The sequence below is a fragment of the Phyllobates terribilis genome, unplaced genomic scaffold (genome assembly GCF_046119375.1).
Source record: "Phyllobates terribilis strain yellow unplaced genomic scaffold, ASM4611937v1 Scaffold_10__3_contigs__length_209671492, whole genome shotgun sequence".
In the NCBI taxonomy this organism is placed as follows: Eukaryota; Metazoa; Chordata; class Amphibia; order Anura; family Dendrobatidae; genus Phyllobates; species Phyllobates terribilis.
The window spans coordinates 169,392,972-169,405,388 of NW_027362770.1; the positions used below are offsets into that span (position 1 = coordinate 169,392,972).

The 12,417-nt window shown below is 43.6% G+C and overlaps 1 protein-coding gene across 1 annotated transcript in view; it reads right to left on the reverse strand.

The window, feature by feature from the left end:
- DENND2A (DENN domain containing 2A) overlaps positions 1 to 12,417 on the reverse strand; it is an 83,328-nt gene that overhangs the window by 47,817 nt on the left and 23,094 nt on the right. The window contains exon 2 of the mRNA XM_073650118.1: positions 1,499 to 1,597. Within this exon, the coding sequence (XP_073506219.1) occupies positions 1,499 to 1,566 (68 nt within the window). The 5' untranslated portion in view covers positions 1,567 to 1,597. The remainder of the gene's footprint in view (positions 1 to 1,498; positions 1,598 to 12,417) is intronic.

A 12,417-nucleotide genomic window follows, 5' to 3' on the forward strand; every position in this document is an offset into this window, starting at 1 on the left:
TACTACTCTACATCTACGGAGAGACACTTGCCCTTCTCAACTCAGCCTCATCTTTACTGTGAAGCATCTAGTCTACTGAACTCTGCTACATTGCCAGGCTCTGCTGTATCGTTACTTCAAGTCATATAATGTACTTAACTCTGCTACATTGCTTGATTTTGCTACAATGCTACCGATCTTCTTACTTAATAAACTCTGCTACATTGCTGGGCTATGCTACATCATTACAGTGAGTCTCCTAACCTACCCAGCTACACTGCTGGGCTCTGCTACATCATTAATTCAAGTCAATTGACGTACTTATCTCTGCTACATTTGCTGGGCTTTGCTATATCGTTACAACTGTGATACATCATTACAGTGAATCCCCTGTCTTACTCAACTACATTGCTGGGCTCTGCTACAATATTACTTCAAGTCACCTGATGTACTTAACTTTGCTAAATTTCTGGGTTTTACTACATCGCTACTAGTGTCCTTAAATACTCAACTCCACTATGTTGCTGTGCTACATAATTACAATGAATCTCATGACCTACTTGGCTACATTGCTGGGCTCTGCTACAATATTACTTTAAGTCAATTGATGTATTTAACTCTGCTACATTGCTAGACTTTGCTACATCACTACCGGTGGGTCTCCTTGCTTACTTAACTCTGCTTCTTCACTGGGCTGTGCCACATCATTACAGTGAGTCTTCTGACCTACTCGGCTACATTGCTCAGCTCTGCTACAATATTACTTCAAGTCATCTGATATACTTAACTCTGCTATACTGCTGGGTTTTGCTACATTGCTACCGATGTCCTTACATACTCAACTTTACCTCATTGCTGGGCTGTGCTATATCATGACAATGAGTCTCATGACCTACTCAGCTACATTGCTGGGCTCTGCTTCATCGTTACTTCAAGTCAATTGATGTACGTAACTCTGCTACATTGCTGGGCTTTGCTACATCGCTACTGGAGAGTCTCCTTACTCAACTCTGCTGCATCACTGGGCTGTACTATATCATTACAGTGAGTTTCCTGAGCTACCCAGCTCAGCTACATCACTGGTCTCTGCTACATCTCTGGTTTATGCTTCATTGTTGGTCAAGTGGTACTCATGTCTCTGTGACATACTCCACTGCTGTGCCATTATTTCTACTCTGCTTCACTGGGCTCCCTTTGCTAAGTCTTCTGCTTCCTTCTGGTCTATTACTTTACTCCTTCAGTTGTTGTCCAGGTATTATCCCTCCATTACTCCCTCCTGTCCATCTTACTGCACCTTCGTCATCTGTGCTGTGTATTAACTCCTCCAGACTGAGGGCCTCGAAAATTCACCTCACCAGGTGAGACGTAAAACAGGGAAATTTCTATGCCTTTTTGGATGGATTTGTCAATAATCAGTGCAACTGTAACAAACCCTCAGCTGTGAGAAGTATTACATCTGTACAACCCTCCTTCATGCTTCATGTCATTTTGCCATTTAGTAACAGTTTGTAGGACTTACCTGTGGCTAGATAGATGCACAGCGTGATTCTTATTCCTGGTCACCTCAGCAGCCCGTCTCACAGTCATGGTGTCAGCACGTGACGTTACACCCGCTCCCCTGTAACAAAACATAAAGCCCATGTTATCCTCCTGGTGGCTCGAATTGGGGGATGTAAGTCAATTCATGTTTTTTTTTGCTCAAAAGTTCACAAAAAGCAACATATACAAGTTGTGACCATAGTCGACCATATTGGAGTCTATGGAGGAATGCCTTTGGTCACCCGGTCACCCACCTACCTACAAGTATATTTAGACACTTGCTCGCTCCAATGCAGAATCTGTAACCTCCTCCTAACATGAGCCATTTATAATGCTGGTGTTGTCATACATGGGCAAAGGGGGCCCTTTGCGTCCTTCAGGATTCAGGGCATTGGAACACTTTTCGATACACGTTTGCAAGCTTCAATGCCTCCTGACCTTAATCTGGCGGTCGTGAGTGCACATGTAAAACCTGTAGCTCCTTTTAAATGTCTAAGGCACTGGCAAAGATAGTCAATCCCTGTATCTTCAGCACATGCTCATCAAGTCATCCTGACCTTGGTCTGGAAGCAGGAAAAGAACGGGAGAGACATGCGTGTGTGCCAAGTCTATGACACTGAAAAAGATAGCCAATCTTTAAATCACCAGCACATTTGCTTCAACTTGTTCTATCCAAGGTCTGGTGGTCGGAAAAGAACCTTGCACATGCGGTATACCACTGTATTTAAAGTCTATGACACCGACAAGGATAGCCGATCTTCATATCACCCGAGCATGTGCTTAAGCGTCTCCTGACCTTGGTCAGGTGCATGGAAGAGAAAGAGGGACACATGCGTATGCACCCTACACTCACGAAGATAGCCGATCTTCATATCATTCACGCATGTGCTTGAGCGTCTCCTGACCTTGGTCTGGTGCATGAAAGAAAAAGAGGAACACATGCGTATGCACTCTACACTCACGAAGATAGCCGATCTTCATATCATTCACGCATGTGCTTGAGCGTCTCCTGACCTTGGTCTGGTGCATGGAAGAAAAAGAGGGACACATGCGTATGCACTCTACACTCACGAAGATAGCCGATCTTCATATCATTCACGCATGTGCTTGAGCGTCTCCTGACCTTGGTCAGGTGCATGGAAGAAAAAGAGGGACACATGCGTATGCACCCTACACTCACGAAGATAGCCGATCTTCATATCATTCACGCATGTGCTTGAGCGTCTCCTGACCTTGGTCTGGTGCATGGAAGAAAAAGAGGGACACATGCGTATGCACTCTACACTCACGAAGATAGCCGATCTTCATATCACCAACACATATGCTTGAGCTTCTCTTGACCTTGGCCTAGTGCACAGAGGAGAAAGAGAGACACATGCGCATATGCCCTACACTCACGATAGCTGATCTTCCTATCACCAGCACATGTGCTTGAGCTTCTCCTGACCTGGGCCTAGTGCACGGAGGAGAAAGAGAGACACATGCGCATGCAACCTGCACTCACGAAGATAGCCGATCTTAATATCACCTGTGCATGTGCTTGAGCTCCTTCTGATCTTGGTTTTGTGCATGGAGGAGAAAGAGGGACACATGGTATACGCCCTACACTGACGAAGATAGCTGATCTTCACATCACCTGCGCATGTGCTTGAGCTCCTTCTGACCTTGGTTTTGTGCATGGAGGACAAAGAGGGACACATGCGCATAAGCCCTACACTGATGAAGATAGCCGATCTTCATATCACCCGCGCATGTGATTGAGCTCCTCCTGACCCTGGCCTGGTGCATGGAGGAGAAAGAGGGACACATGCACATGCAACCTACAGCTCCATTCAATGTCTGTGACACTGACGAAGATAGCCGATATTCCCACCACCAGCACATTTGTTTCATCTCCTACTAACCTTGGTCTTGTGGCTGGAAATAAAAAGGGGACACATGAATATGTGCGCTGCCGCTCTGTTGAAAGTCTATGACACTGATAAAGATAGCCAACCTTTATATTACTGATGCATGCGCTTCAACTCCTTCTGTCCTTGGTTGTGTGACCGGAAAACAAAAAAAGACGCTTGCGCATGCGGCATACCACTTCATTCAAAGTCAGACAATCTTGCCATCACTTGTGCATGTGCTTGATCTCCTCCTGACCTTGGTCTGGTGCACAGAGGAGAAAGAGGGACACATGCGCATGCGGCATACAAAGTCAAACAATCTTGCCATCACCAGCTCGTGTGCTTGAGGTCCTCCTGAAGATGGAGTAGTGCAGGGAGGAGAAAGAGGGACACATGCGCATGCGGCACACCACTTCATTCAAAATCAGACAATCTTGCCCTCACCAGCACATGTGCTTGAGGTCCTCCTGACCTTGGTCTGGTGCACGGAGGAGAAAGTGGGGCACATGCGCATCCACCCTGCAGTTCTGTACAAGGTCTGCGACACTGACAAAGATAGCCAATCTTCATGGCACCAGCACATGTGCTTCGTCTCCTCCTGACCCTAGTCTTGTGACCGGGATGCATGCGCATGCACTTTATTCAAAGTCTGTGAAACTGACAAAGATAGCCAATCTTCATACCACCAGCACATGTGCTTCATCTCCTCCTGACCCTAGTCTTGTGACTGGGACGCATGCGCATGCACTTTATTCAAAGTCTGTGAAACTGACAAAGATAGCCAATCTTCACCAGCGCATGCATTTCAGATCCTTGGTCTGAAGACCGGAGGTGGAAGGGAGGGAACTTCCGCTCAAAATTTGCAGCACTTGTGATTAGTGATGATCCCAAATGTCGACCCCACATCGATCTAACACGTATCACCTATCCGGTTAGGTGATCACTTCAGTAGACTGGTATACCCTTCAATAAGTTTGTGACACCTTATTCTTATACCTGCGCGATACTAATATATGTACGGGTCTACCAGAGTTTTGATTTGCGTTTTTGTCAGTTATTTGACCCCATGTCCTCAGCTCAGGACTAAAATACACTAACACTATAACTCAGCAGTAATAAAACACATACAGTGCTCCGGTTACAGCCGAGATTCCTGAGAAACCTCAGCTTCCAGCTGGGTACAGGGCTTCTGCCAAATGGATCTTCCTGCTCCGGTGCACCGTTCCACCCAATTAAGTGTTGCAGGGCAAAGCTGAAGTCAGCGCTGGATGAGTTTACACTGCTAAAGCCTCAACTTTGCCATTTCAGTGCCTCCTGGTTACATAATCAGAACCCTAAGCCTTATATTGATATACTGGATTATTACAGAGGGCAGAAAAATAAAGTAATCGGGGGGATAAATAAAAAGATCAAGAAACATGCACACGTTGAAGACAAAAACAGAAGTTTGAGGTAAGACTACTTGGAAATAATCAGGGACGACTTTAGCATTACACAGCTACTTGGCTAATGAAGACCTTCAAAATACGAGATGACTCTCCGCAAACCACATCCCGTCACCTTAAAGGGAATTTCCACCATGTCCTTTCTTTGGTCTTGCATTCAGAAAGCTTCTCGGTCACCAAAAATATAAATTTAGTGTAATACTATAGATGGAAGATAGTGAGGAAGGGGGGTAGGAGGGAGATGCAGCTGAAGATTCTCAGGGAAACTGCATAGGAGGGAGGAGAGAAGAGGAGAAGCAGGGAGAGACGTGACGGATGAGAACACACAGAACATCTCTAACATCATACTAGAAAAGCCACCACTAGGGGGGTAGGAGGGTGATGCAGCTGAAAATTTTCAGGAAATCTGCATTGAAGGGAGTAGAGAGGAGGAGGAGAAGCGGGAGGGACATGATTGGTTGAGAGCACACATAACAGCTCTGACATCACAGCAGAAAAGACATCACTAGGGGGAGCTCACTATATACAGATTTAATATTGAGTTCAATGGGAGCTGTATAAATCTGTCTAGCAAGCTTCCCCTTACAAGGCAGAGGATTTGAAACTCTGTATCAGGAAAGTGGACTGATTCACAAATCTTCTAAGTCACCAAAAATGGAATTTAGTTTAAAACTGTAGATAGAAGAGAATGAGGAAGGGGGTAGGAGGGAGATGCAGCTGAAGATACTCAGGGAAACTGCATGGGAGGGAGGAGAGAAAAGGAGAAGCAGGGAGAGACGTGATTGGCTGAGAATACACAGAACATCTCTGACATCATACTAGAAGAGCCACCACTAGGGGGGCAGGAGGGAGATGCAGCTGAAGATTCCCAGGGAAACTGCATGGGAGGGAAGAGAGAAGAGGAGGAGCAGGGAGAGGCGTGATTGGCTGAGAACACACAGAACATCTCTGACATCATACTAGAAGAGCCACCACAAGGGGGGTAGGAGGGAGATGCAGCTGAAGATTCCCAGGGAAACTACATGGGAGGGAGGAGAGAAGAGGAGCAGCAGGGGGAGACATGATTGGCTGAGAGCACACAGGACAACTCTGACATCACTCCAGAAGAGCCTCCACTAGGGGGAGCTCACTATATACAGATTTAGTATTGCCTTGCATGGGAGCTGTATACATTTTTCTGTAGTAAGCTTCCCCTTATTAGGCAAAGGATTTGGAACTCTGTATCGAGAAAGTGGACTGATTCAGAAATCTTCTCAGTTGCCGCAAATATAATTTGGTGTAACAGTGTAGATAGAAGACAATGAGGAAGGGGGGGTAAGAGGGAGATGCAGCTGAAGATGCTCAAGGAAACTGTATGGGAGGGAGGAGAGAGGAGGAGCAGCAGGGAGAGACGGGATTGGCTGAGACCACACAGAACAGCTGTGACATCACACCGGTAGAGCCACCACTAGGGGGCGCTCACTCTATACAGATTTAGTATTGAGCTTAATGGGAGCTTCCCCTTACTAAGCAGAGGATTTGGAACTCTGTATCAGGAAAGTGAACTGCTATGAACAGCCCCATTTTTCGAGGGTTCCTCCTGAATCCCTCACACTCAGGTATCAGGCCCGAGTTACACATATGTTTTTCAGGCCAATGCCCCTGACCTGCAGCCTCCAAACAAAATGAGGAAAAGACGCCACATTACAGACGAATTCTGCACGCGATTTCCCAAGAGAAATGAGTGGAGTTTTGTTCCATGACGAGGCGCAGTCTGCCCATTAACCCCTGATCTGCCGCCAGTCCTATTATGCAACGGGATGATCATTTCACAACTGAGGTTAATAGAAGGTCATTGGGGTATCCAGACACCAAAAACAGTGGGGCACCCCACTTCCTTGTGGAGGGTCATAAAGTCTTACCATCTGCCGCCTGTAAACAAAGCCGGGGCCCGGATGGAAGGGCAGAGAAGTGATAACGCAACGGGAGAGCATTATAAGGCTATTACGGGCCAGAGGATCATGTGATCAACGCAGAAGTATCCAAACTGCTGTACATTCCCTTCCTGCTATAAAGTATTCAGTCTGTGGTTGGCGAAGTATGCGGGATCTCATGGAGCGCAAATTCCTAGAGACACAGTGCAGCCTAGCTGTGTATCTAAGCCTATCCTGTGTGATCATTTCTGCTTAGCTCCTGTATCTAAGCCTATCCTATACGATACCGTATAACAGTTTTATATGAGCCCTGTATGACAATAATATATACATAGTGTATAGCAGTTTTATATGACCACTGTATGACACTATTATGAAGATACTGTATAGCAGTTTTATATGATCACTGTATGACAGTATTATGTAGATACTATATAGCAGTTTAATATCATTGTATGACACTATTATGAAGATACTATATAGCAGTTTTATATGAGCCCTGTATGACACTATGAAGATACTATATAGCAGTTTTATATGATCACTGTATGACAGTATTATGTAGATACTATATAGCAGTTTAATATCATTGTATGACACTATTATGAAGATACTATATAGCAGTTTAATATAATAACTGTATGACACTATGAAGATACTATATAGCAGTTTTATATGATCACTGTATGACACTATTATGAAGATACTGTATAGCAGTATTATATGAGCACTGTATGACACCATTATGAAGATACTGTATAGCAGTATTATATGAGCACTGTATGACACCATTAAGAAGATACTGTATAGCAGTATTATATGAGCACTGTATGACACGAAGGTACTGTATAACAGTTTTATAGGACAATAATATGTAGATATTGTATAGCATCTTTTTCTCTGAGCACTGTATGGCACTGTTATTTATTTTGTCAGTATTATTATTTCATTGCCCCCTTTGCTACTATTATGCACACAAGGAAAATCAGGACTCTTGCTCCCACTTATGCCGCATTCACACCTCCGAGTTTGGACCATGGTGCACGGACCAGCTGTGGTCTCCTGACCTAAACCTGGCCACTTATGAGGTTGTGAAGTTTGGGTCAGGAGACGGCAGGTCCGTGAATCACTGTCTGTATTTGGATTGTGAAACAGCAATGTGTAAATGAGGCTTTACTCAGTGTCACTCATTCTACTGATGCCGTAATGTGAACCTCGTGGCTTTTTTTTTTAAAGGGTCCAATAAGCAGAAACTAGAAGTTGTTTCTTTTGGTGTCAGTGATTCAGAAAACTGTATTTCCCTTTTCCACTTCCCAAATCTTATTTATAGTAATGGTAACTCTCCAAAAACACCCTAGTGAGGCAACCGGGTCAGCGTGGGTCACACAGTAAAGCATAACGGCATCTGACCCCTCCCCCCGCAGAGAACTAATTAGGGAACCTGAGCTCGGTGTTTTGGGCCCGTCTCCATGCTCCTATGATGTAGTCCCCAGAGGGTCTGATGGAACAGGTTTCCACGCTATGGGTGGGATCAAAAAAATTGTCAGACAATCTTTTTTTGGAGTAATTTTTCAACCATTACGAAAATTTTTGCTGTTATACAAACTTATACGTCTCCATGGTAACAGACTACAAACAAACCCAGTGTAGTCAGATCTACAGTATTTTCTCAGTTCTCTCTTCTTTCTGACCTCATACTTACTAATAGTCCTGAGTTTGCGGGCACCTGGGGGCTCAAATTGGATGGTCTTTTCTCAAAAGTGGGGGGTCCATAGTGGGGCGGTAACGGCGTTACTAGGGCAGGGTTTTTAGTATCGGAAAGTATGTAACCTGCCAATGAAAGAGGATGATCCAAGGGTAGGATCAAAATACGTGTGGTTTGTTTGTAGTCCGTAACTATAGAATTGGGTAGCTCTGAATAGGAGCTGTATACACAAAACGGGAAGGGATTTTTAATAGAAGTTTTTTTATTTTTGTGCACTTAAAGGGGTTTTCCACTTTAAAAAAAAAAAGTAGATACTGATAGAATAAACAAAACTCAAATAGTACTAAACCTATCCCAGTCTAGTGCTGACTATTATCTACATCAGTGATTGCCTGCAGCGGTGATGTGCTCTGCAGCTAAAAAAAAGACATGGAGGCAATGGCGGGCAGTCAGTGCTAGAATGGGGGTGGTGGAGGGTGAGTAGTATTGTAATTTTTACAATTATTTGAGGATCACTTTTTTGGAAAGTGGAAAGCCCCTTTAAGTCATGCGAGGAATGATAATTAAAAAGGAAGGCCGCTGTTATGAGTACGGTACACCATGGTGACACGCGGTGATATGTGACGAGTGTGTGACAGTCGAATTATACACTTTGAGCGCCGCTGGCACGGGTAGCGGTCACGAAGGTGGGGGGGGGGGTTATATCCCCGACATGAAGCCTCCTTGTTTATTTTGCTGATACCAGACGTGGGTATTTTCTCCCAGCAGGAGACGGCTCGGGGATGAGAGCGCCATTGTTGATCCCAGAGACTATTAGATATAGTTTACAGGGGTCCGATAGCGTCTCCAGCTGATCAAGGAGGACGAAGGAGGGAGTCGGGGGTCCAGAAGGAGACGGAGGTCCAAGCCGGGGAGGTTTGCTGGAATTCTGGGACCTTGTACTGAATATCAATGCGACGGATGAAAGGAGCTGATGGGCACAGATGCCCAAAAACAAGTGTAACCAGCTGTGCGAGCGAGAGTGCGGCTCCTCTCAGCATGAACAATAAAAGCGCTGATTAACTATTTCACCCCCAGGACCTTCATAAAAAGTGGCGTAAATTATGACAGAAATGTACCCTGGTCCGTCTTTCTTAAAAGGATTGTCTGGGACTTTAACATTGATGGCCTATCCTTTTCTGCTGGCTGTCAGTCAATGAGAATATTCTTAAAGGGATTGTCCAGGGCTTTAAGATTGATGGCCTATCCTTTTCTGCTTGCTGTCAGTCAATGAGAATATTTTTAAAGGGATTGTCCGGGACTTTAAGATTGATGGCCTATCATTTTATGCTTGCTGACAGTCAATAAGAATATTCTTAAAGGGATTGTCTGGGACTTTAAGATTGATGGACTATCCTTTTTCAATATGACAGAAATGTACCCTGGTCCGGTCTGTCTATCTTAAAGGGATTGTCCGGGACTTTAAGATTGATGGCCTATCATTTTATGCTTGCTGACAGTCAATAAGAATATTCTTAAAGGGATTGTCCGGGACTTTAAGATTGATGGCCTATCCTTTTCTATTTGCTATCAGTCAATGAGAATATTCTTAAAGGGGTCGTTCGGGACTTTAGGATTGATGGCCTATCCTTAGCTTATCGGTGGGGGTGTAGGGTGTCGCTTACCACCAATCAGCAAAAGATAGGCAATCAATATTAAAGTCCCAGACAATCCCTTTAAGAATTTTCTCATTGACTGACAGCAAGCAGAAAAGGGTAGGCCATCAATCGTAAAGTCTTGGACAACCCCTTTAAGCATAGATATAAGCCTCAGGCTCCATTAGGAGTTGTAGGACGGAGCCCCCCCTGTATATTGAAGAGGTCACTTGTATCTGTGCGGCCCTGACATGGCGGCTTCCTGTCCGCTCTCTATATAGGATTGTGTACATTCAGCTCCACACGTAAGCGGAAACATGGCTGGTTTTTAGGGCAAAACCCTGATCACAGGAGGAAGATCTCTAGAGAGGAACAGGGGTCAAAGGGGGGCAGGGTGGAATTTTAACTGTTGCGTACACTAGGCCTCATTTGTCTGCGTTTCCCATAGCAACCAATCACAGCTCAGCTTTCATGTTTAAAACAGATCTAGTAAAATGAAAGCCGGGCTATGATTGGTTGCTATGCAGTTTTTTTCATTTCAGACATTGTTAACATTTTTTTATATATATTTCACATTTGCAAAAATATTTAATACTCCAAGTGAGGCTAAAAGTCCAAAAACTCAAGAAGGCGCAGGTAAAATTAGTTGTCCACCAGTTCTAGACATCTTCAAAATATTGGGGTTAAAAGGGTATTCCGATCTCCAAGATCCAATCCCAATATGTAGCAGGTGTAATATTTATAATATTAGCAAATACATCCAATAAGAAATGTAGTATAGTTCTTCTGATTAGCTATGTTGCTTCCCCCATGCGCAGGGCATTGCAGTAGCCTAGGTATCCATGGTTACAGTCACATATATATATATATATATATATATATATATATATATATATATATCTGTTAGTGGCTGTAACCATGGATACCTACTCGATTGCAATGTCCTGCACATGGGATAAGAGGCATAGTTTATCAGGAGAACTATACATTTCTAACTGGAGGTATTTGCTAATATTATTATTATACCTACTACAACTGTCACTATATCAGTGGCCGTAACCATGGATACGTAAGCTACTGCAATGTCCTGCACATGGGGTAATCAGAAGAACTATACTACATTTCTAATTGGAGGTGTTTACTTAATATTATTATTGTTACACTTACTACATATTGGGATAGGATCTTGGAGATGGGAATACCCCTTTAACGGTGGTCACATCTTAAAGGGGTTGTCCACTAATTAGTTTCTCAGGATAGATGATAAATATCAGATTGGTGGCAGCGGCCTCATGTAAACAGTGAACTCCAAGGCTCCATCCACTGTGTACTGGCCGTTCTTGGTACTGCAGCTCAGCTCCTTTAGAAGTGAACGTGATTAGAGCTGCAGTACCTGAGAACGGCCACAATACAGTGTACGGCGCTGTTTACACTGCTTACATACAGCCATTTACATATTCTCCATTGTACAGAGCTCTGCTTGCTGTGAGTGAATGAGAACATTGACTGTTTCCATTTAGAGGCAGGAAACCTAATACATACCTCTTTCTTCTCACAGCTGAGGGTTTGCTACAGTGGTTTACAGCCTAGAAATCTTTATAGGAAAACCTCAACAGGCTCTTAATGTTGCTTGCGTAACCGTAGGCCAAATGTTTAAAAGAATGTTCACATTCGCTGACAGTAAGCAGAGATCTTGGAATTGAATAATAAGGAATTAATAGATAGGAACTGAAATATAAAAGATATTAGGTAGGTGAAGACCATGTTAAACGGTATTCCCATCTCCAAGATCCTATCCCAATATGTAGTAGGAGTAATAATAATAATAATAATAATATTAGCAAATACCTCCAATTAGAAATGTAGTATAGTTCTTCTGATTAGCTATGACACTTACATCATCTGCAGGGCATTGCAGTAGCTTAGGTATGTATGATTACGACTACTAACAGCTAACTAAGAAACTAACTGTCACTATATGAGTGGTCGTAACCATGGATACCTAAACTACTGCAATGCCCTGCATATGGGGTAAGCGACATAGCTAATCAGAAGAACTATACTACATTTCTAATTGGAGATCTATGCTAATATTATTATTATTACACCTACTATATATTGGAATAGGATTTTGGAGATGGAAATAACCCTTTAATCATGCAGGGATTACGTTTTTTTTTTAACATAAAACCAGAAAAAAAACCTTATCCATATGAAATAAATGTGATGAAGAGGATCCGTCAACATTTTAATTGTATATGGAGATTCCCAGACATATCCATTCACTAAAAGGATCGGACAGACTTGATT